General features: G+C 37.7%; 1 protein-coding gene across 3 annotated transcripts in view; it reads left to right on the forward strand.

Annotated features, from left to right (window-relative positions):
* Positions 1–26,883, forward strand: part of LOC121726749 (synaptotagmin-7) — a 393,458-nt gene that overhangs the window by 129,204 nt on the left and 237,371 nt on the right. For all 3 annotated transcript variants that reach the window (XM_042114226.1, XM_042114224.1, XM_042114229.1), the window contains one exon: positions 21,010–21,102. In XM_042114226.1, coding sequence (XP_041970160.1) covers positions 21,010–21,102 — 93 coding nt within the window. The remainder of the gene's footprint in view (positions 1–21,009; positions 21,103–26,883) is intronic.

Genomic DNA, 26,883 nt, shown 5'->3' on the forward strand with positions numbered 1-26,883 from the left:
CTGAGGGGGCTGATAATTATGACGCTATTTGACTATAGCTAAGAATTGAACATATTATTATTGTCAGCTTTCGAACAAAAACAACTAGATCAAATTCGGTCCACCCGTTTGGATGCCACACATACTGACAGACAGAAAGACAGATAGACATGTTAAAATTATAACACCCCTCTGTTTGTCAGGGGTTAAAAAGAAATCCAAAGTAAACTTTACTATCTCACATTCCACACCACACGAAGAGACCAATTAGCAGAATGTTGAAGTTGACATTTTTCGGAAGAGCTTTCAGTACGGAGCTTTGTTATTAAGTTTGCATGCTTGAACATTTTAAAATAGGTAGGTTTTGCTCTAAAGGAGAGAGTCCGATCCTCGCGGCAAGCGATCGGAACCGAAAAAAATTCAAATAAATTGCCACTTTATGACGTGGGTTATTACTTTTTACTATACTCAGAGCATTTTTGTACCGAATTACATTAAAATTAGTCAGCGGTTTAAGCGCAAATCATTTAAGTTTATTGCACAGAAACCGAACATTTTCCCATAAAACCACCGCTTCAGCGGTCTAAGCGTAAATGGGCAGTAGACAGACAGACAGACAAACTTTCCTATTTATTATATTCAAATGTACTGTGAAGGTTAGGTTTTATTGCAAAAATAATGGCTTTGAAAACTGAACAAGATTAGAATTTTATCAATATGAAAATGTCACTTTAATGTGTCGGAGGGGAAGGCGCGAGCATATTTCAGAAAAGCGATAACTTAAGATAAGTGTCATCACAATGATGTTCGACATTTTACTCAAATTGCGACGAGGTACAGTCGCCGACAATACAGTTTGTCGCTTGTAAATTTATAAGAGGCATGATAAATAAGTAATATAAACAATTCTACGAAATTATTGTGATTACTGCAAAAACTGTAAAATATTACATCCTTATTTACCCTCCTATTTACTCTACTTAATTTTTATCATATTGATTTTTTTCCATAACAATAAATTACATCTTAAAATTGATACGTAACAATATTATGCATATCTATATAAGCTTTAGAAAAAGGTAATCAAAATAATTGTAGCAAAATTCACAAAATTTCGATGTTCTTCTTAGTTTAAATCAGAAAATTTAAATATTTTTATACAAACACTAAATATTATAATATTATGATGACTTCGAAACAAAACTTTATCTGCCTTCATAGTAAAAGGTTAGTACAGTAATATTTTTAGGGGTAAAACTTATGAACACCGTATAAGGGTGCTATAAAAATTGTTACGAAGCTGTTGTGTCGAAGTCAAGTTGGCATTTTACAGTAAATAGGGTCGGGCTCGAGGAGGGCTCAGGGTCATAAACTTGGTCCAGGCTATTCATCACTAGAAGTGTTTCATTGTTATTGTTATGAGATATTTCAGGAGTAAAACTATTTGTGTGGTGAAAATACTTGATTTTTTTTATCAAATACGTTAAAGATTTGTTGAATTGGAATTAAAAATAGAATTTACTAATATTCATATTCATATAACATACCTAGTAAAAATGAGTAAAAAAAATTCAAATTAAAAATGATCTTCATCAAAAGGATGATTGAAATTTAACATTTAGTTTATGATGCTACATACATTACTATTTTCCGCCATTTCAAACTGTTTTTTTTCCTCTTTGTATCTGATTTGTTTCATTAATGGTTTGAATAAAGAGTTTTTTATTTTATATATTTTTTACTATCGTCAAAGACGGTATAATAAGTCAAAATAAAACCACGAACCGATGAAAGCAGGCTACAAAATATGACATTGATCAGTTGCAAAAAGAAGTTAGCAATGCAATGAATACTTTTGCCCCCGTAACGGAAACTGTGTCAAAATGCAAATCGACCAATTTGTAGAGCGCACCTGCCAGGAAAGTGAAAATATAATGAGGTAACTAACATGCTGAAAGAAACTCAAACATGCAGCCACCCGTCTCTGCAATGGAGAGCTCGTTATAAAGCCTGTGTGCACGGTCAGCGAGGCTGATACCATGTATCGCTTTAATCAAAAACCTTTTTTATTATAGCCTTTGAGCCTTTCGGCCGTATCCTCTTTTTGCCTCATTTACTTTTAATATTTTATTATGTAGCAACTAGCAAGTACTAAATATGCATGATAAAAAACTTTGTTTTAAAGCTAGTTAATAACAAAAGTGACATGTTAATGTTTGTTGGACGGCTAAACATAACATTAATTATTAAGCCCATAACATTAATTAAGCCTTTAATTCCATAACAGTTTTTTTTTAATTTATAATATAATATCAATACGTGCGCAATATTTTAACTTTTAACAATGCATTAAACGTTTAAAATATTGTGCTCGTGAAAATGTTATACCGAAAAGCACTAATGATATTACGGAGACTAAAGCTCTTCAGTAAAGTTTCAGCTTCGCATTTGTTATGAAGTGTCCTAGCAACTTGAATCTTTCGCTTCAAATTTCTAAGACTGAACTCCTCGAGAATATTAATGTACTCATCGTCAAGTTTCTTTTTATTTCACGAACAGTCTTGTTAGAATAAATTTGGATTACGCATACTTTTAATTGGTTTGCTGAGTACTAATTAATTGTTTGAAACTTTCAATTGTTTTTATGACAATAAATTTATTTAATTATGTCAATCTTTGTCATAATTACTTGTGATAAATTATTTTGTCTTTGATTGGGAAAAAATATACTGAAACCGTGCATTATATTATTAAAACATACAATATGTTTTTTTTTTTTATGAAAGAAGGGAGCAAACGGGTCACCTGATGGAAAGCAACTTCCGTCGCCCATGGACACTCGCAGCATCAGAAGAGCTGCAGGTGCGTTGCCGGCCTTTTAAGAGGGAATAGGGTAATAGGGGAGGGTAGGGATGGGAAGGGAAGGGAATAGGGGAGGATAGGGAAGGGAATTGGGCCTCCGGTAAACTCACTCACTCGGCGAAACACAGCGCAAGCGCTGTTTCACGCCGGTTTTCTGTGAGAACGTGGTATTTCTCCGGTCGAGCCGGCCCATTCGTGCCGAAGCATGGCTCTCCCACGTAAAAATTTGCTTGGATTGCTACAGTTTAATAAAATAACTAGTAACTTAATGCCAAACAATAATAATATTTAGATTTTTAGTATATATCATCGAAAGAACTTTAGTTATTTTTTATTACCATGAAAACACATAAAGAATTGATCTCTATTTCATGTCATATCGACAAAAATGAGTCTTAAAAAGTTGCGACAACAGAGTCCAAGGTCGAAAAATATTATTTTTTGGAAGGTTGAACATAATTTATACTGTCGTCGGATTATGTACGTTTATTGTTTCAACTTCGACTCTGTCAGGGTCAGGGGAGAAATATTGTAATTCTGTTATCGTTGGATATGATAATGTTACGTCATTTAATGTTTATTCATTCGTGGAAGCTTTTGTACACCTTTGTAACTAATAATGTCTCAAGGTTATGTTTAAGAGCAGAAAACATGGTGCATGTTAATGATAGAACTATTTGCAATCAGCTGATCTATAATAGTATATAATAAAAAACTTGAGAGGTGTCAAGGGACTGAAATTATAAATAGGAGTCTATTTCTCAATACTAGAGATCGCCCAATGGTCAAAATTGGACCTCAAAAAAAAAAAATAAGTATATAAGTTTCAAATTTAAACGTTTTTCTATTAATATTCTATTGTCAAAATATTGACTTTATTATTTTTTTGACAAAATTCCTTTCGCAGCTTCGTGTTTGCTCTTCGCGGCTTCGTATTTGTACGCATCGTGTTCACGGCGCGTAGCATCCGTGAGTCGCGGCCGCAATTCGCGCCACGAGTGTAGAGTCCGCATAAGATTCAATATAAACAAAACTAAACTATCAACGCCCTCTGCCCCTACTATGCAGGTACTAATAAAAAAATGTCGTTACAACTATTTCAGTCTAGCCCCCGCGAGGCGTAACACGCGATAAGGAACTACGTTCCAATATAACGTCTATGAACGCTTCACACCACGTCATTGTGGCCCCGTACTAAGTACCTACTAAGTACCTACTAAGTACCTGAAGGACATGACTGTGTTACGGGTACCAGATAACGAAAATATATTTAATACTTTTTATACTATATGTATATTTAAGATTTTTAATATATGATTCACATATTATTTAATACACATCCAAGACCCAGGAACATATAAAACTTTTTGTTCCGTCGGCGGGATTCGAACCCGCGACTCACGGCTTGAGCGCTGACAACATGCTCTACCACTGAGCCACGGTGGTCGTATTTTTACGGAGTTAGTCAGCTTTAGGATTTGATAAACTAAAGCTCAGCGCAATGGATATAGGATAGCGGTAGCAAAACGTAAGCCTTATGTTGGTTTTTCGTAAGGCCATTGCATATTACTGGAAGGACAGGCTCACACAGATCTTTGATTTGACATCCAAAAATAAGACATCGATAAAATATAATACTAATATAGGCACTTCTTAATTATTTTTTCGTGACTATGAAATAAAATCCGACTGAAACCGTGCATTTTCCAACAGCACTGTCCCCCACGTGGTCTACTATAGTAGATTTAGATCTGCGACAAATAAAACCGGCTGTTTAAGCATGATGCTGTCCTTTAAATATGTTAATAAATATAGTTTATATATATATATATATATATATATATATAAACTATATTTATTATATATTATATATATATATATATATATATACAGGGTGTAACAAAAATAAGTGATAATACTTTAGGGTGTGTACGTGTTCCTTGTAGAGACTTCACTGTGAAAGTAGCAGTGCCGAAAGACGAAAAAATTTTTTCACTTTTGTATGGGCAAGGGCCCGAGCGTCACGAGTTTCCCCATTCAAAAGTGAAAAAAAAAGTTGGTCTTTCAGGGCTGCTACTTTCATAGTGAACTCTCTACAAGGAACACGTACACATCCTAAAGTATTATCACTTGTTTTTGTTACACCCTGTATATATATATATATATATATATATATATATATATATATATATATATATATATATATATATATATATATATATATATATATATATATATATATATATATACATATATAATTTATTACTTATATTTTATCAGGGAAACTGATTCAAAGAGGGCCCTACATAATTTGGATCGGATGATTGTCCGCTAGTTGGCCTATGTCAAGCCCAGCCCATAGATAAAGACATTGCTTAACCAACCCCGACCAAACAAAATAATATAGGCAGTAGGCGTATGAACTGAATTTTCTGATAGTACTTGTATTTATTACTAGCTGTTGCCCGCGACTTCGTGCGCGTAGACTTCAGTTTATAGCGCGCGATGTCAACAAAATTGGTGTCAAAAACTTTAAAAAAAAAAACCCTGGTACGGGGTACCCCTTAAATCAAAACAGCTGTGCAGTGTGCACATAATATTTCATTTTTTTTTACTTAATTAAACTTTATATTTTAATTACGTATAATAGATAAAGTACCGAGTTAATTAAAAACGTAAAAATGAAATAAAATCGAAAAAAAATGAAACTTGAATATAAGATGATACCACCTCTTATAGAAATACTTTCGAGCAAGCGTCAGCGCGATGTAGGAGACGCACGGCGCCATCTATTATGAATTTTTGGAACTAACTTAATTTGAACAAATTTACACATTTTCACCCCCTTGCGACCCTTTTTTCCAGTAAAAAAGTAGCCTATGTCCTTTCTCAGGCTTTAGACTATATGTATACAAAATTTCATTACAATCAGTTCGGTAGTTTTAGCGTGAAATCGAGACAGACAGACAAACAGAGATACTTTCGCATTTATAATATTAGTATAGATAACAAAATATCTTGCAAGATGCTTACCTGGTCATTACGACTTGAAATGAACATTTCTGTGATGGGATGTGTGATTGGAATTCAAAAAGAAACTAAAATGTAGAGTGAAGATACAATATCTTAATAAAACTTAACTATAGTTATTTGAATTCATTTTCTACGAAAAAAGCAAACAATGCCGTGGTATAAAAGATCTAAACGCACAGCAGCGTCATTCATTAACGCATAGCATGGCCGCCATAGAAAAAGTTTATTTCTCCTAGACTAGATAAAGATCCTACATCCTACAAATCTTCTAATTCCGCTAAAACCCATGGCTTTATTTGTGGCCCCGTGATGTTCAACAATTTTGAAATGCACGCCCACCGGCAAAATATTTATAGTTATTCGTTATTTCTTTATTTCGTATAGTTATTCGTTATTTCGTATATAGATATTCGTTAATTTTTTTTCCACTTTTAAATCGTTAATTTTGAAGAATGTTATTTCTTAAGTCTAAAAAATTTTTGTCCCGTGACACCAAGGCCAAAACATATTTGTGGCCCACATGAAAAAAAAGGTTGGGGACCATTGTTCTAAATTAACAAAAGAAATCTGTCGCATTTTCACTTAAAATTCAATTCACAGACATTGTGTTATGTTAAGCCTGTTTAACACTACTTCAAATAATTTAATATTAAACATTCTATTATAGAAGTTCATGAAAGTTTCGTAGCTAACTAGGGCAATTTGACAGCGCTGCTTCTGAATTCATCGGAAATATTTTGGAGACTGCAGTCGGGCAGAAATAGCTCTGAGATACAATCGATAGGAATAGGTTGTTAGTTCGACTCAGCTTTGTCAAATACCAACTGATAACTCAAAGGTCTCTGTATGTAATCACATTTGTATGATTGATATTTGCTACGAATGAGCTTTAGCTTGTATAGGTACTGTATTTATATTATATTATGGTCCATAGTCTATTCAATGATGTGTATTTTGTGACTATAAACTTTAATTAGAGAATATTTATTAACTAGAAACGAGTTACACAGTTATTATACTATTGAACCAAGAGCCTGCGGCTAGACCTACCTCAGTTTCGTAAAGCTGCAAGTTTACCTGTTTGTGGCCTTTACGGAGGTAAGACTTAAGAGGAAATGGCCAGCAACTATGCAGTTTTTTTTTAGGCAACAAGTAGGCGCTTAAAATTTTTACAAAATCCTTAATTATATAATATATTATGTACTTTTATTATATTTTAAAAGATGAAACTAAAATAAAATAATTATTAATATATTATTTTATACGTGGGAGAGCCATGCTTCGGCACGAATGGGCCGGCTCGACCGGAGAAATACCACGTTCTCACAGAAAACCGGCATGAAACAGCGCTTGCGCTGTGTTTCGCCGAGTGAGTGAGTTTACCGGAGGCCCAATCCCCTTACCCCTACCCTATTCCCTTCCCTACCCTCAACTATTCCCTTCCCTTCCCTACCCCCCCCTATTATCCTATTCCCTCTTAAAAGGCCGGCAATGCACCTGCAGCTCTTCTGATGCTGCGAGTGTCCATGGGCGACGGAAGTTGCTTTCCATCAGGTGACCCGTTTGCTCGTTTGTCCCCTTATTTCATTAAAAAAAAAGTGGGGCTGTCATTAAAAAAAACACAATTTTGGGCCAATTTTTGCTATATAATGCGCGGTATAATTTGTGCACGATTCCGACTTGCACTTGGCAGATTTTTTTATTAACGTTTCATCTTACTTAAATAACAAGTGCAGGATCACTTTAAAGAAAATTGAGTGAAAATATGAAAGTTTTAAAATGTCGCGGACGTTCAAATGTTGTCGATATATTTCAAAATTCCATCTTTAACATGTTACATCGTAATTTATATGCAATTTAGTAGGTGATCGAAATATAAATATTAATATACTAATATTTTTTCAATACTTACAACATGAAATATATTTTGTATACCTGATCACATCAATAGAAAAGGTTTTAGGTGTTGTAAAGTAAAGTGATTACTTTCAATTAATATTTTAAAATCCAACGATAAACAGGAGTTTTCAGATGCGGGAAGATCTAAAACCTTTTCTATTGATGTGATCAGGTACAAATATTTCTTTGCATATAAAGACCACAGGAGAACACGTATACGCCTTTTCGTTACGGGAGAATGAATGGATTCCATAGGTTATTTTTTGTATATGCAGTTGTAGAAAACATTAAATCTAATATATAAAATTCTCATGTCATAGTGTTTGTGCGCGAACTCCTCAAAAACTGCTCAACCTATTTTAATTCAATTTTGCATGTACCATCGAGGAAGTTGATTCCTATGCAATTGACAGACCAACGTTATTTGGTCGAATATGTCAATTCAATGTTAATTGTAATCTGTCGGCTGGGTTTGACGTATCGCAACCAAACTACTTTTCCCCGATTTGCATAGAAATCAACTTCTCTGATAGTACATTTGTTAGGCCAGAGAATAGGTTTTTATCTACTTTTTATATTGATAGTAGAAATAATTTATATGGCAAAACAACGTTTGCCGGGTCAGCTAGTGTTCTATAAAATCTTCTAGCCAACAAAGAGTCACGGGCAGTTCGAAGACGCTCTAGTGGGGGACGCTGTCAGATACAATCGTATTTCACCGCTTGAGTAAGGTCTCGCTTACTCCTTATAAATCAAATGTTCCTCTCTGTCTGATTTCTCATCTTTGGCATTTTTTCTTTGTAAATTATAGTTGATCTTGAGTGAAACATTCTGAAAGTTATAACTTATAAGTATTGTTTCGAATTTTCGGGTTTCTCTAATATTCAGAATATTTTACTTATAGACCCGTTTATATATTATATTACTAGCTGTTGCCCGCGACTTCATCCGCGTTAACATAGTATAATAACAAAGATGGATATAATAATAATAATAATATCTATGGACGCTTCACACCACGTCAGTCTGGCCCCGTGCTAAGTACCTAAAGGACTTGTGTTACAGGTACCAGACAACGGAAATATATTTAATACTTTTATTTATACTATACATATATTTAAGATTTTTATTATATCATACACATATTTAATACACATCCAGACCTGGGAACATTGAAAACTTTTTTGTTCCGTCGGCGGGATTCGAACCCGCGACCCCCGGCTTGAGCTACCGACGCACTCACCACTGAGCCACAGAGGTCGTCATATAGTTTTCTCCTTTTCTTTTTGTGGTTCCTTATACAAAGGGTAAAAAGCAAACGTCAAACGCAAACGTCAATAAACTTTCATGTTTCTAACTCAAGAAATGACGGACTTTCATTGAAATTGTCTACCCCAATTTCACCCCCTTGGGGGTAGAATTTTCAGAAACGCTTAAACACGTATCCAATCATTTTTAATCAGTAACCCAAACATAAAATTTCATGTTTCTAACTATAGAAATAACGGAGTTTCATTCAAACTTTCAACCCTAATTTCACCCCCTTGGGGGTAGAATTTCCAAAAACGCTTAAATACGTATCCATTCATTTTTAATCAGTAACCCAAAAATAAAGTTTCATGTTTCTAACTCAAGAAATGACGGACTTTCATTAAAACTTTCAACCCTTATTTCACCCCCTTCGGGGTAAAATTTTCAAAATTCCTTCCTTATTGGGTGTCTACTTAATAAAACAACCCTACTCACCAAATTTCGTGGCTGTAACTTTTACAGTTTTTGCTCAGCGATGATGAATCAGTCAGTCAGTCAGTCAGGACAAGTAATTTTATAAGTATAGATTTTGAAAATTGGAATATCTCCTATTATCTATATAAAATTATTTATGTTTCTTCTGATTAACTTCTTTGCGGGATCCAGGACAGATTGAGCATGTCCTTCGGACACGAATGAGATGATATCATTTTTAGGGTTCCATAGTCAACAAGAAACCCTTATAGTTTCGATTTGTCCGTCCGTCTGTCCGTCCGTCTGTCCGTCTGTCTGTCTGTCTGTCTGTCTGTCTGTCTGTCTGTCTGTCTGTCCGTCCGTCCGTCCGTCCGTCCGTCCGTCCGTCCGTCCGTCCGTCCGTCCGTCCGTCCGTCCGTTCGTCCGTCCGTCCGTCCGTCCGTCCGTCCGTCCGTCCGTCCGTCCGTCCGTCCGTCCGTCTGTCTGTCTGTCTGTCTGTCTGTCTGTATGTCTGTCCGTCTGTCCGTCTGTCTGTCCGTGGTTTTGCTCAGAGACTATAGAACCTACAAAGTTGTAATTTGTCCGCGCAAATATATAGTAGCAATTTCGTTAAAACTTTAAAGAAATCTTACCGCATGTTAGTACAAAAGTTAAATTAACTTAGTTTGCTGGGGATTTCGTTCTTTATTTGGATAAAATTTAACATATTTTGTTCCAATTCTTATATACTTTTAATCCAAGACACGTATTTCGTTCCCGAAGGTCCCTGAATTGTGCTGTGGACCAATACGTTTATTACTTGCTCTGAATCGCCAATTCTTCTCGAAAGTTCTTAAAAAAGTATATACATTGTTCTTACTTATAGTTACGTAACCTGCAGGCTATAGGAATCTTATATTTAAAATGTATGGTGTATGTACGCTATAATTGTTACGTGTAAAATTACAATAACAATATGCGACTAACTCTGTATAACACGGGTAATATAAAGCTATTCGCATATTATATACACTAGCTATTTGACCGAGCTTTGCTCGGTATTCGATAAAACACGAATAAAATAAAAAAATAAAAAAAATATTCCTAGCTAGATCGATTTATCGCCACCGAAACCCCCTATATACTAAATTTCATGGAAATCGTTGGAGCCGATTCCAAGATTCCAATTTTATGCCATGTACCTAACCTAAAGCAAACATTTTTTACTCAAATTGGACTAAATAACTTTCTCAAACAAAAAATGTGTAAGTATAGGTAATAGATATTTTAGGTATACCACGCGCGAAGTATTGTGCATTGAAAAACCATAAGCAGATTATATTCCTACTTTGCAACACACAGAAAAGTGAGGTTATTTTCGGTACGATCTTTGGTATAGACGTTGCTTTGAGTTAAGAAATAAGTTGCATAACTTCGGCAAACCTTTTATATGTTAGCTATGTGAATACAGAAAATAGGTCTATTTCTCTTTATCAAAGGGCCCTTGACGAAGCCCGTCCACATTCATCTCAGCTCTGTATAAAATACGATTTTAAGCTGCAGCTGTCGAACACGATCGGTTCAGAATATTAGCGTTCTTCCGAACATCACATGTTATAAGATATTAAATCCAAAAATATAGAAGTAGGATAAAATATGGGTAATAATATATCTATATATATAAAACTTAAAGGTGACTGACTGACTGATTGACATAGTGATCTATCAACGCACAGCCCAAACCACTGGACGGATCAGGCTGAAATTTGGCATGCAGGTAGATGTTATGACGTAGGCATCCGCTAAGAAAGGATTTTAATAAATTCCAACCCCAAGGGGTTCAAATAGGGGATGAAAGTTTGTATATAATAATACTTCTTAACGCGAGCGAAGCCACGGGCAAAAGGTCGTTTATTATTGTGTTTTAAATTATTGACATTTGGATTTGTAATTATACTAAATGAGGCCAACAAATCTTTTCACGTCTTTTGTGCACTGTACCGTACCATTTATATCCTAAGATCCGACCGTAAAATCCTGCAGGAATCGTTTTTTTCGATCAAATATATTTTAAAATAATCTTTAGAACGTATAGAATGGATCAATGTTGGTTTGCCTTGTTAAAAGTAGCCGCAAGTACCTCTAATTGAGCAAAATGAAATTCAATAGAAAAGTAAGAACTAAGAAGGAATGACATTGAGGAATGACAGGACACTACGCATAAAAATAAAAACGCCTGTTAAACTGGCAACCATGGATATTCATGTACAAAATGCGTAAAACTTTAATTTTGTACCTTTTGGTATTAAAAAAATCGATGCTTCAATTTTGATGAAGAACTATGTCTGTTTACGAGCTGGCAACGATAAGTTGCGGCCGACTTAGAGCTGGCAACCATTTATACCTTATTTTGTCACGTCATTTTCTTTCAAATGATGTAAAATTTACCTAAAAAAAAAATATACATGCAAATTATGCATTTATCTCATGAACATTAAACTTAATTAAAGGTACTTGCGGCTACTTTTGACAAGGCAATCCAGCATTAATCCATTCTATACGTTCTAAAGATTATTTTAAAATATATTTGATCGAAAAAAACGATTCCTGCAGGATTTTACGGTCGGATCCAATACTATTAATTTTAACAACCAAGAAACGAAAAATTTATATTTTATTAGGTAATTATTGTGCACATGATACATTCACAATATAGTTTATAAAGACAGATAGGTACAAAGGTACTTTTTTTCACAGAACGAATAACATAACAAAAAAAAATCGCAACCTATCATCTAATAAATCAAAATATTCAGCTCAATTAAGCCAATATTGCTAAATCGTGATAAAGTACTCGTATCCCCAAGCTAATAATGCGTGAAATTCGTTAATTGTTGAACTTCGGTTTTTGCTAATTGGGGTGAATCCCGCGGGACAGGCGGCTTTTACGATTTGCTATTGTTACGGTACATGGTAAACGGACACGTGGTACGCAAGTACATACTCGAACCTTCTAAAAAGGTCCAATGTTTGTTTACGTGCTTACCCTTTATTTGTTAGCGTATTTGAATTTAGACCTTATGACTGAGTCCATAAGGTCTAAATTAAATTCAACTTACTGCACTTATCGCAAGGACGGCAGTTTTATTGTGGTACATGCCCGAGCTTCCTAGAAATTTCCCACGGTTGTTTACTTGTTTACGTGAATCGGGAAATTTCTGGAATTCGTCTCGCCATATAAAAAGGGCCGCAGGCAGGTCCGGCAAGTTAGTTCAATCCGAGCGATCTTCAAGGCGACATCAAGTGATCAATAGTGAGTGAACCAGTGAAACCTGCGACTTGGCTACGACCTAGGACAGTGATAGTGCTTAGTGATTGGACCTAGTGATTAGTGTTTGGACTTAGTGCTAAGTGTTGTGACCTAGTGTTTAGTGCAGTGTTAATAAAGTCTTCAAGAGAGTCACCAGGTCTTTCTCTCCAAATCCTCGAACCCTAGCACGTAACAACTGGTGTCAGAAGTGCGATTTGGAGATGCCATTGACTCCGAGAGAGGACTTCAAGGGGAGTGTCAGGACAAGGGCGCAGCGAGCTGCTGCCATTGACTCCGAGAGAGGAGTTGCGGAGGCCACACCCACTGGGGACCAAGCTCCGCCCACTGAGGGACAGGCCCCACCCACTGGCCCCGCCCACATGGCTCCGCCCACTGGCCACGCCCACCAGGCTCCGCCCACTTTGGTGGAAGCCACGCCCACTGGCTCCGCCCACCGGGACACGCCCACTGGCCACGCCCCTCAGGCTCCGCCCACTTTGGGCATGGCCACGCCCACTGGCTCCGCCCACCAGGCCACGCCCACTCAGGCCACGCCCACTAGCTCCGCCCACCGAGCTCCGTCTACTCAACCTCTGCCTACTGGCTCCAGCCACCATGCATCGCCCGTAGCTTCTGCGGCCCCTCAAGTGGCTCCCCAATTACAAAGCCTAATTGAGTTAATTCAGGCTCTGCAAGAATCACAAGACCGCAAGTTCGGCGCTTTACAAGAGTCACAAGACCGCAAGCTCGGCGCTTTACAAGAGTCACAAGACCGCAAGCTCGGCGCTTTGCAAGAATTTCAGAAGGATGAAATCTGAGCGATTCGAGAATCACAAGAGCAGCAAAAAGACCTCCAAGAAAAAGCGCTTGGAGCTATAAAGGATGTTAGTGACACGGTGACTAAGCTTCGTAAAGATGTCGACGTAATGGACGAACGCGTTACCGGGCTAGGAGTGGATGTGGAAAATGTGAAAACTGGCCTCACAGAACTACAGAAGTGGAAAGTGCGCGTGGAAACCACAGGAATCGCGACGTCTAGTGGAACTTCCGTAGTGGTACAAGGACCAAGAGTTAAAGTGCCACCATACGACGGTACTACTTCTTGGAACGCTTATCGTCAGCAATTCCAGACGGTTGCTTCTGCCAACGGATGGAATGATGAACAATGCCTGACCGCTCTCACAGTTGCGCTCAGAGGGCAAGCTTTGTCGGTCCTAGAAGCGCATACAGGAAATGGGTTTAAAGACCTGATGGAGGCACTTGAATCCAGATACGGGGAGCGACACCTGGAGCACGTGTTCCGTGCCCAACTGCGTGACAGAGTCCAACGCCCAGGAGAAGGACTACAACAATGGGCGTTGGAAATAGAAAAACTGGTCAAGAAGGCACACCCAGGAGCCGATTCCAAGATGATCGACACGAACATTGTGCAAGCATTTGTCGACGGAATCAGGGACCTAGAGGTCAGAGCTGCAGTAAGGCTACGTCACCACACCTCGCTTAAGGGAGCATTGGCGCATGCTTTAGAGGTCGAGGCTGTTCGGCGTGACATACGGCAGACATATAAGATCCGCGAGGTCTCTAAAGAAGTCAAGGAGGTTAAGGCTCCTATAAAGAAAAGTTTTGGAGCCATGTGCTACAAGTGCGGCGAGAGGGGCCATCTTCAGCTCAACTGCCTACAGAAGGAGATTAAGGCTCCTACGAAGAGAAGTTCTGGAGCCATGTGCTACAAGTGCGGCGAGAGGGGCCATATTCAGCTCAACTGCCCGCAGAGGGAGACCCAGATGGCAAGGATGAAAAGGCTCGAGGAACAAGTAGAGGAGCTGAAGAAGCAAGGAGCCGAAGAAGCAAGGAGCTTCGTCCCCTGCCCGGGAGCAGGGAAACGAATAAAAGCCAGGACTAAGGGGCGAGTGCTGGCTGACACGGAGGAAGCCCCAATAACGGTTGTCTCCCAAGCAAGTAGCGGGAATAGTCTGGTGATTCAGGGGACTATTAACGGGATGGACTGCAAAATGACTCTAGACACAGGAGCCTCTAGAACAATAGTGAACCCAAATTTGATAAAAGCCGCAAGGAGGCACAAGAGGAGAATTAACTGTCGGCTTCTTACCGCCTCCGGTCAGCCAATACCCGTCCTGGGAGAAATGTCAGTTACGATGAATGTGGGGGAGTCCTCATACCCTCATGACGTTATCGTGGCTGAGATTATGGATGATTGCATCTTGGGTTTGGATTTCATGAAGAAGCACAACTGCAGAATTAATGTCGCTGACGGAGTTTTCAAGTGTGGTGAAGAAGAAATTTTCATCCTTGGAGGCGCTTGCGGGAAAGTGGAATGTGTAAAGAAAGTCATAATACCTGGACGTGCGGAAGCTCGGGTGCTGGTGAAACTACCGCCAGCTGGAAAGAAGAAGTCAAACAGATGCGTGTTAATCGAAGACACACCTACCAAGACATCAGCGCAAAAATTGATGACGGCAAGAACCCTTGTTAGTGGAAGCAGTAACGCTGTGGTCAGAGTTTTGAATCTTGGTGATTGCGAGATCTGCTTGAACAAAGGTGACGTCATTGGAAAGTGCGAGGAAGTTGTCTGGATGAGAAAGTGTAATTCGATCACAGGCTCAGACTCAGCAAACACCAGCAACTATGGAATAGTGACTGAGCTACTCGATGACTGCAAGAGTAATCTGACTTATTCGCAGAGCATGAAAGCTAAGAAGTTTTTACAACGCCACGCGAATATCTTCTCCAGTCAGGAAGGCGACCTTGGAAGAACGTCGATGGTTCAGCACAGGATAGATACCGGAAGCGAGAACCCAATTCGTCAACGAGCAAGACGGATACCCATTGCAAAGGAAAAAGAAGTTGAAGGCCTTTTGGAGGACATGAGAAGGAATAAGATAATTGAACCGTCTGCAAGTCCGTGGTGCTCACCAGTTGTATTAGTGAAGAAGAAAGATGGCAGCACGAGATTTTGTGTGGACTACAGACGTCTCAATGATGTCACTAAGAAGGACAGCTATCCATTACCTCGAATCGACGACACTCTGGATACCTTGAGTGGCATGAAATGGTTCTCGACCCTGGACCTGAAATCTGGATACTGGAAGGTGGAAATTCATCCAAAAGACAAGGAGAAGACAGCGTTCTCCACCGGTAAAGGTCTATGGCAGTTTAGCGTCATGCCCTTTGGATTGTGCAACGCACCTGCTACATTTGAGCGACTCATGGAGTGTGTACTGGCAGGCTTAGTTGGAGAGGCTTGCTTAGTCTACTTGGACGACGTCATCATTGTTGGCCGCGACTTCGAGGACCATTTGCGAAACTTAGAACGAGTTTTCGCCAAAATAGAGGGGGCCAAGTTAAAGTTGAATCCGAAAAAGTGTCGTTTATTCAGGAGTAAGGTGAACTATCTCGGCCATGTTATCTCCAGTGATGGAATTCAGACGGACCCGGAGAAACTAGAAGCAGTCCAAAATTGGCCAACCCCTAAGAACAAAACCGAAGTGCGGGCATTTCTTGGCCTATGCTCCTACTACAGGCGTTTTGTTAAGGGATTCTCAGAGATAGCCAAGCCATTACATCGGCTGACAGAAGATAAACGACAGTTTATTTGGGACGAGACTTCCGAAGATTCTTTTCATAAACTAAAGAAACATCTGTGTGAAACACCAATCCTGGGGTATCCACAACCTGAAGGTCAGTTTATAGTCGACACGGACGCAAGCAACACGGCCATTGGAGGGGTGTTATCTCAAAAACGGGGTGAAAGAGAAGTTGTAATTGCATATTTCAGCAAATCTTTATCTAAGCCAGAGAGAAACTACTGTGTGACAAGAAGAGAACTCTTGGCTGTCGTAAAGACGTTACAACATTTCAGCAAGTATCTCATCGGCAGACAGTTTCTACTGCGAACTGATCACGCAGCCTTGAAGTGGCTACTACAATTCAAGAACCCAGAAGGCCAAGTAGCTCGATGGATAGAACAACTCCAGGAGTATGACTTCAAGACGGAACACCGCAGCGGAAAGTCGCATGGGAATGCCGACGCACTCTCACGAAGGCCGTGTTCAGAAGACTGCAAACATTGTGTTAAGCAGGAATCTAATGAAGTAACACTAAAGTTAACGAAAACAAGTCCTTTGGGTCCATGGGAGAATGATGGTATGAGAGAGGCTCAAGAAAGAGATGACGACCTTCGACACATCATCACATGGAAGAAACGGGATGACGTAAAGCCAATCTGGAGTGAGGTTGCACCCACTGGCGCTGTCACTAAGGCGTACTGGGCGCAATGGGACAGTCTGATTCTTCAAAACGGAATACTTTACCGGAAATGGGAGAAGACCAACGGCAGAGAGTTCCATCTTCAGATAGTTGTCCCAAGAACGAGAGTACCGGATGTTCTCCGTGAAATGCATGATGGCGTATCAGGAGGTCATCTAGGAGTAAAGAGGACGTTAACGAAAGTGCGAGAACGATTCTACTGGTTGCATTGTCGAGATGATGTACAGGATTGGTGCCGCAAATGCACTACTTGCGCTGCAGTGAAGGGACCACAGACAAGGAGCCGTGGGAGCCTGCGCTTGTATAACGTTGGCGCACCGTGGGAACGAATCGCAGTTGACGTAGCTGGGCCATTTCCTGTAACGGAATCAGGAAACAAGTATTTCATGGTTGTCATGGATTACTTCACCAAATGGCCCGAAGTGTTCGCCATACCAAACCAGGAAGCTACAACAGTTGCTTCTAAGCTAGTCGAAGAAGTAATATCTCGCTTTGGTGTGCCTCTAGAAATCCATTCCGATCAGGGCAGGAATTTCGAATCGCAGGTCTTCCAGGAAGTGTGCAGAATTTTGGGAATGCATAAAACGAGGACCACCGCGTACCATCCACAGTCTGATGGAATGGTTGAGAGATTTAACCAGACCCTTGAGAGGCATTTGGCGAAATTGGTAGATGACAAACAAAAGGACTGGGACAAGTATATACCGCTCTTCCTTCTGTCGTACCGTACCGCCGAGCATGAGAGCATAAAAGCTACCCCGGCGTATGTCAATTACGGTAGAGAACTACGAGTACCAGTAGACCTTTTGACAGGAGGATCACCGGAAGAACCAAAGACCGTACCAGATTATGTCTGCGATTTAAGGGAAAAGATGCGTTATATACACGCCATGGTTCGGGAAAATGGGTTACAGTCAAGTGAGAACATGAAGACCAGATACGACCGGAAATCGAATACAAGCGGTTTCGAAGAAGGGTCACTGGTGTGGCTGCATAACCCAACTCGCCGAAAAGGCAAATCTCCAAAGTTGCAGACCAAGTGGGACGGCCCATACAAAGTGGTTACCCGATTGAATGACGTGACTTACAGGATTCAAAAGCCCAAGAGGGACATTCAAAGTGGTACACATAGACCGTCTGGCGCGTTACCATGGCAGTAACAATGATGCTCGGGACGAGCATCTCTAAGAGGGGAGTAGTGTTACGGTACATGGTAAACGGACACGTGGTACGCAAGTACATACTCGAACCTTCTAAAAAGGTCCAATGTTTGTTTACGTGCTTACCCTTTATTTGTTAGCGTATTTGAATTTAGACCTTATGACTGAGTCCATAAGGTCTAAATTAAATTCAACTTACTGCACTTATCGCAAGGACGGCAGTTTTATTGTGGTACATGCCCGAGCTTCCTAGAAATTTCCCACGGTTGTTTACTTGTTTACGTGAATCGGGAAATTTCTGGAATTCGTCTCGCCATATAAAAAGGGCCGCAGGCAGGTCCGGCAAGTTAGTTCAATCCGAGCGATCTTCAAGGCGACATCAAGTGATCAATAGTGAGTGAACCAGTGAAACCTGCGACTTGGCTACGACCTAGGACAGTGATAGTGCTTAGTGATTGGACCTAGTGATTAGTGTTTGGACTTAGTGCTAAGTGTTGTGACCTAGTGTTTAGTGCAGTGTTAATAAAGTCTTCAAGAGAGTCACCAGGTCTTTCTCTCCAAATCCTCGAACCCTAGCACGTAACACTATTATTGCTATTCGCTATTGGTTTGTTATTTATAAACTGATTCACCAATAATAATTACGCTTGGAGCTTAATTAAATGATTGTTATTTAGCAAACCTTGTTATCAAAATGGCTAGTTCTATAATATGAAAACTAGGTATCCCGGCAAACGTTGTTTTGCCCAAATTATTTCACCCATATTATTTTATTTAAGTGACTAAATAAGTATGGCACCATGACAACGTCCACATTATCTCGTCCGTTATCTAGTCGCACAAACAACAATGGTCGCCGTCAGTCTCGAGTTGTAATAATTTACTATTATTTATTCAACAAATGCACTTACCAATATAAAAAATAGCCAGTAGCCAATTCTCAGACCTACTGAATATGCAATATGCATATAAAATTTGGTAATAATCTGTAAACCCGTTTTGGAAGAGTACCCACGGTAACTAACATTGTGACACGAGAATTTTATATATTAGAATAAATATATCACACAGTTGTGAAAGATACTGTCAGTCTGGTCCCGTGCCTGGTATAAGTAGAAGTACCTGAAGAACTTATGTTACGGGTACCAGACAACAGAAATATTATATTTATATTAACCTTTACAGGGTCTTCAGGTCAATTTTAACCCATTTTGAGGTAAAAGTGGAATTCTCATGAAGTTTGATATTTTATGATTTATTTATTTTTTCAATTTTCCTATTATAGGAAATAGTGTTTTTCACTAATTAAAATATTTCACGTATGACTTTTACTCTCTAACTGTCTTTGGGTCAGAATTGACCGCAACTAATAACTAACGCACAGCTCATATTATTTTGTCATCGTCGTAATTGTTTATGTATCGTATAACTTTTTGAATGAGACGTTCTTTTGTTCTATCCATACAAGTCAGAATCATAATTTATAACGCTGCACTGGTATCAGACAATAGAAATATATTTATATATTTTTTTGTTATATCATATACTTTTTTTAATACACATCCATGACTCGGGAATATTGAAAACTTTTGTTTGGTCGGCGGGATTCGATCGACCCGCGATCCCCAGCGTAAGCCGCCACACGCTCAACCAGCCAGGGGTCGGTGATTAGTATTTTAACTTTTAACCAAAATTGTAAAACATGTTGTTTAAACTACCATGCTATTGTATAGCGTGGCAGAATGTACAAACTGTCTAAGCTGGCTATAAATATTTTTTTAAACTCAACTCAAATCGATTGAACTTGAAATATAATATTTTTTAATTGTCACGATTTAGGGCTAGGCTAGGCTATAATATTTAGTACATAATATCTAGTGGTGCCGTATTTGGCAGAGCCATCTGGTTTGTTTTGGCATAACCTTAGAGGCTTGTTAAGATACGAACCTCGCTCTGAATGTTAACTACAATGAAAAAGCTGTAGATGGCACCTTTAGCGGGCACTGCATTCTTTTTACCTGAGAGTTCTTGTAATTTTGGCAAATTATTGCAAATGATATTATGAATTCCACATTATCCATTACCTACCATTAGTAAATTTATCGTCGTACTGACCATCGTGCTTGAATATGCGAATATAAACATAATATTTTTATCAGGGCGAGCGAAGCGAGTCTTAGTATATCCCACAACCTGAGCAGTGAGCATATTAATTGTGGTACACTTGTCGGAAAAAACTATTACGCCTAATTGATTTGTGCTTTGACATAGAAATTTTTATTTATATGTATATCATCGGTCGGTCAAGGTTTGGTTACTTTTAAGATATAATAAAAAACTGCCTTAAAGAATATTGCCCCGCAGAAAAACGATGCGAGCCCTTACAAAGCTTGGCTTTTAACTAGTATTAAAACGTAGTGATTATATTCTCTTTGACTAGTATATTTATTTTTGATTGTATATATTTGACTAGTATATTTATTTTTGATTAAATATCTAATGACACTAATTTAATTTGACTAGTGCTTAGTGTTCATAATTTTATTCCTACACAGTCCCAGTAAAAATACTTAAAAATGGCAATAGCAAGTCAGTTATTATTACTTAAACTCCATAAGATTTCAAAAGAGATTTATTTAAAACAATAATATATCAAAATAACAAAACTTCTACTTCAATTAACGAAGCCCTTAATGTAATGAAAATTTTCTTGGTAGAGCCGCGTTGAAATCTGCTTGTCATTGTCTTTTAATTAACAATTTAATTCCATTCCAGAGTGGAGCACGCGCCCGACAGCGGGCGGGAGAAGAGCCGGCTAAACGGATTCCTCAGCCTCAAAACTCCACTCATCAGCACCAAAACTTTGGGGTGAGTCAAGGTTACTACATGCTTAGAAAAAAACGTTATATCTAATAACATGATAAGAAAAAAGGCATAGCTTAAATGCAAGGAATGTCTAAGAAGAACAATCAAATATTTTCTTCAATGGACACTTAATTTTTTAAAACGATATCTCTGGATCTTAATTTTTGTAGTTGGGTCTATGATTCCACTTTAAACGGCCAGGTTTCGTTCACACTTTGTAGATTTATCGAGGACCGATGACAATACACTAATTTGATATAATTATTTTATTAAAACCTACGAATAATAAATAATTCGTAGTCCAAACCAAAACAGCTATTTCATATTTCAGTAATTTACTCAAAATTTTCAAACGCCATCTATTTAGATTTACGTTTACTACGTTCTACATTACGCTACACTTACGTTACATAAAGGTTTGTAGACGAAAACCTGAATCACTTTATCAGCATAGCATGATAATTTATGTAAGTATACATATATGGGTTTTAGTGATACTCGTAAAAAAAGTTTATATGCTAGTAGGTAAGTCATTTTATTCATAAAACTACTTCATAATACATAATTATGAAAGTTTTTTAAGTATATAATAAATATTTGAACGTCGATTATAATTTTACTAACCTATTTTAATGAAGCCATCGTCAAAAAATAATAAACAATTATAACAGAATAAAAGTCTAATGCATACAGTGCAAATTGCTTTATAAAGTCGTAAATCGGCTGACAGATGGCGTTAAAGGTACTATGTATTACGTAACTTCAGCTCTAGTCTAGCAAAGGCTACGCTTCTTTAAATCGAAATTCGGCTATAAATATTGAAGTAACTGTTTTATGGGATTTTTCGGCTCTGCAAGGCTTTCAATGTCTACTCGTGTAACACTTTAAAACGGAATTACTGTGGAAATTTCTAACTTTTACGGCTGCAACGAAATATTACAGAGGAGCTACGAAATATCGTAGAGGAGCTACGAAATTTTGTAGAGGAGCTACGAAATTTCGTAGAGGAGCTACGAAAATTTGTGAAGGAGCTACATACCAAATTTCGTACACTAAAAGCTTTTTTTGTAACCCTATTGAAAATAAGGAGCTGCATAATAAAAGGCTGTCCTTGTTTCTACCAAATTAAATAGCTAGGATAGAAAAATAATATTATTATGACTTTAGAATAGGCACTCTATGCAGGTTTGACTTACAGTTAATAATGATGTATCCACTGATTTCGGTAATTTATACACCTACCGGACAAACTCCTTCATGTTGAGTAAGGGTTAGGTTTACATTAATCTATAAGGGAGACAAAATCACGCTCATGAATATAACAGGAGTTCTGCTTTTCGATACAAGATGTCGCTGCATGAATAATGTAAGACGTCAAGTTAAGTAGGGCTGACTATAGCTACTTGAAATTATTTCAGTTTATTAAAAATTGAAATAAAAAGTTATATTAAAAATGGATTTACAATTTTATACAGGCATTATAATACGAGTATATTATGTTGCGGAATTAATAAATAGGAAAAGTGTTGTGACCTTTATAAAATACAAGCAATTTATTAGTATTACTTGACATAATTATTATGTTTTTTTAATAAAGTAAGGGGGAAAACGAGTAAACGGGTCACCTGATGGAAAGCAACTTCCGTCGCCCATGGACACTCGCAACATCAGAAGAGCTGCAGGTGCGTTGCCGGCCTTTTAAGAGGGAATAGGGGAGGGTAAGGAAGGGAATAGGGAAGGGTAGGGAAGGGAATAGGGTAGGGGATTGGGCCTCCGGTAAACTCACTCACTCGGCGAAACACAGCGCAAGCGCTGTTTCACGCTGGTTATCTGTGAGCCCGTGGTATTTCTCCGGTCGAGCCGGCCACTTCGTGCCGAAGCATGACTCTACCACGTAAAATTGTAATATTGAGACAGCTACCTAAACTATTTGTGTTACTATTTATAACTACTTTTTGCTTTAAATCCTTTTTAGAATAGAATACTAATTACTAACATAGCGATAAGTTTCTTTACTAACAATTTTATGGATCTGGGTTATCTGAAATAAACATATTTTATTTTATTTATTTAAATGTTTTACAACTCGAATTTAGTAATTTACGACTACAATTATTAAGTATATTATATTTTACCCGGCGAATTTCGCATCACTTTCCTCCTAATAATAAACCTTCCCTGGACTCCTTCAAATATTTCAAGATCAGCAAAATTGTTTCAGCCGTTTTCAAGACATAGCAAAACTAACAAAATATAAAGTTAATTTTTATTTATATGCACATTATATTGTATAATGTGAGCTGGCGTTGACTTCTTGTTCACATGACAAACATATTTGAGATTCTTCTAAATGAAAATCCTAAACTAATATTATAAATGCGAAAGTGTGTCTGTCTGTCTGTCTATCTGTCTGTTACCTCTTCATGCCCAAACCGCTGGACCGATTTTGCTGAAATTTGGCATGGAGATACTTTGAGTCCCGGGAAAGGACATAGGATACTTTTTATCTCGAAAAAATGTACGGTTCCCGCGCGATAAACGAGTTTTAGCGCAACGGAGTTGCGGGCGTCATCTAGTGCTTAATATAACACAGACTTAAAGAAAAAAAAACACAATCACCCGATTCTATTTACAAAACGATCTGCGGAAATTTATAAGGGAATAAAAAAGCCGTGAAAGGTGACATCCTTAAAGTTGAATAGGGTTTTGTGCCGTTTAAGAAGGCCACATTTCGATTCACAGCGGCTCGTGAGGGTCCAATAAATTATATGACCCCGTGGCTCCTTACCGCGTAGAAATGGGTTAGATTTAACACATTTTTCTCGTCATAATAATGGAAGGCACACAATCTTTAACACTTATTCTTAATATAATTACTGTGATGCTTAGTACAAATTTGCTCTAATAAAAGCTTATTAATATTTTTGTACTTAACTTTAGATAATCTAATTTAATACTACATTATCAGGTAAACGTTGTTTTGCCATATAAATTATTTCGGATTGGGAGAAATGATGTTGGTTAGTTTTAGACACAAAAGATTGCATTAAAATCGTTCCAGCTGTGCGAAGTTTTTATTAAGTTTGTATATACCTAGCTATCATTTTTAAATTAAACTAGCTATTTGACCGAGATTTGCTCGGTATTCGATAAAACACGAATAAAATGACATTTTCTAAAAATGATTCCTAGCTAGATTGATTTATCGCCCCCGAACCCTCTATATACTTAATTTCGATCTACTTGTTTAAAGATATAAGACATCATTTTACTTAGATTTGGGAAAGCAGAAGTAACATTTAAAGCAAAAACAAAAATGATTCTGTATACAATGATAGTACTGCCGCATACAACTGTAAAGTATAATCTGGAAATAGCTAGATTGAATATCTCTTAAACGCTCGATTGTAAACGTGTCCAAAGTGACACGTTCCCAAAAGTTCCCAAATGTCCTCACGTATCGGATATATTCCAGGAATACTAATAAAATGTTTTGCGAGAATTGGGAATTTGCATTTTAACTATGTACTTATATGGACATTCACGATGAGTGTCTTATTTTAAGAGCAGACAAATTGTGATATTTTTAGTTGCATCAGTTAACTACTTGTATCGGTCTACGTTCAAAAATAAGAGTGTAACACGATTATCTACATTTTTGTCCACCTACTTGATAAAATTTAACATTTTAGGTATATCCAAAGTATAAAAGTTTAGGTATATTTGAGCCTTCATAATATATATATAACTAAATAATATATATATATATATATAACTCAAAGGTGACTGACTGACATGGTGATCTATCAACGCACAGCCTAAACCACTGGACCGATCGGGCTGAAATTTGGCATGCAGGTAGATGTTATGACGTAGGCATCCGCTAAGAAAGGATTTTGATCAATTCTACGCCCAAGGGGTTAAGTTTGTATATAATAATACTTCTTAACGTGAGCGAACCGGCGGGCAAAAGCTCGTTTCAACATAAATCAATTTGGACGCGTCGGATGCTGTGATCAGGGTTTGGGCTATCGAGAAGTATGAAAACAGACCAAATTGATTGAATAGTCAAAGCCGGACTCGGGAGCGAATCAATGCACAACTGGTGCATGAAATCCGATATCCCAGTACTTGTGTCCAGTTCGATTTCACGTCAAGCTGTCCTTTGTCCAATAATGTCTAATTTTGGGATGTTACTAGATAATTTTTTTTTTAAATATAGGAAAATGCTTTGCGCATCCTCGGAGGATTTTGGGCGTCGGCCGGGGTATATTGTGGGACTCGCCGTAGGATCTACCCCACTATTAAGTAACACGCGATGGTGTTCCCCGCTTAAGCATAGTTCCGGGCATGATCAAACCACCGCAAAATATAAATCCAGCATAAATGCTTTGTTGAGTGATCTTTGTTGCTTTTTCGTGAAAAAGTCGATCAGTACTTAGTAGTTTAGTAACTACTGAACTCTGCTGCGCCTATAAATAAATACTTTATGGTAATTTCTTATGGCTTTTAGAATAAGAATTGTTTTAAAAGCATAAACATAAAATTTTAATCAAAATAAATATGCGGAAATGTCCAAAAATATTACCCTAATATATGCAGTAGAGTCGTAAGTAATTAAAATTTTGCTCGCGACTTACTGCAAACCAGGACAGGAAATATTTAGAGCGAAGACTCAAGCGTATAATATGCAGATTTTTATATTAATAACAAGAACCAAAAACAATTATAGTAAAAAATTGTTGTTGGTTCTTGTTTTTAACTTAACTTCTAGCTTTGTGCTCCTAAGTTAAGTCTTAAAATCTTATATTTTTAATAAGCGTGTCTTATTATAAATATAAGATTTTAATTCAGTGTGCAAAATCCGAAGTGATCCGATGCGATCGGATCCGCCGTGTAATCGTATTTGCGTGCTGAGAGCCCAATGAAAATGCGATTCTGAACTTCGCGTGCGTTGGACATATGGGCACAGGGATTAACGAACATTAACGGCCGCCCTCAAATATATTCAAATAAAATATAACTTTAGTTAAATGGAGACATCATTTTCTGACAAAATCTTTGATAAAATAAAGTTAGGTAATTGTTAAATCTCTATGGGCGTGGCCGTAAACCACTGTAAAAAAGTGTAAACCTTTATTTTAGTCTTTGGTAGATTAAAACAAAACTTTACCTTTTTGTACCTACACTGTCACTTAGGGTCAATTCAGACCGCAACGCGTCGAGTAGATATGCATTTCTATTTGTATGGATTTGACAGATTTGCAAGACGTCAATTCAGTACAATATAATTGTAGGTATTAAAATTTATTGTAGCTATAATAAATTATAATACTTATTCGTATTATGTTTTTATTGTTGAGTTTTATCACAATGAGAGTAATAAAAGCAATATTCTGCGCAATTTCATTCATATTCATGAAATGTTTTAGATAAAGTACACCCAGTTGACGAAATATTTAATTTCACAAGAATTTAAGTTAAACTGTTTTAACTATTGTGAATAATTATATTGAGTAAATAAGCAATTGAAATAATTATTGATGCCAAGTATTTCTGATAGTAGTAATAAACAGCTGGTGACATAATATTATGGCCAAGTCGGTTAACAAAATTGTTGGTTTTCTTCACAAGTAAGCCGGTTTATAGTTTTCGAACGATGAACGTGATAAATGGTATTAGCATTTTTTAAACACATCTGGAGCAAATTGCTCCTCGTTCTTCACGGCCGTGTGTCTCAGGAACAACGCAGATTCATCTTAGTTATCTGTCAAGGCTGACACT

This window comes from Aricia agestis, chromosome 5, assembly GCF_905147365.1.
Source record: "Aricia agestis chromosome 5, ilAriAges1.1, whole genome shotgun sequence".
Classification (NCBI taxonomy): domain Eukaryota; kingdom Metazoa; phylum Arthropoda; class Insecta; order Lepidoptera; family Lycaenidae; genus Aricia; species Aricia agestis.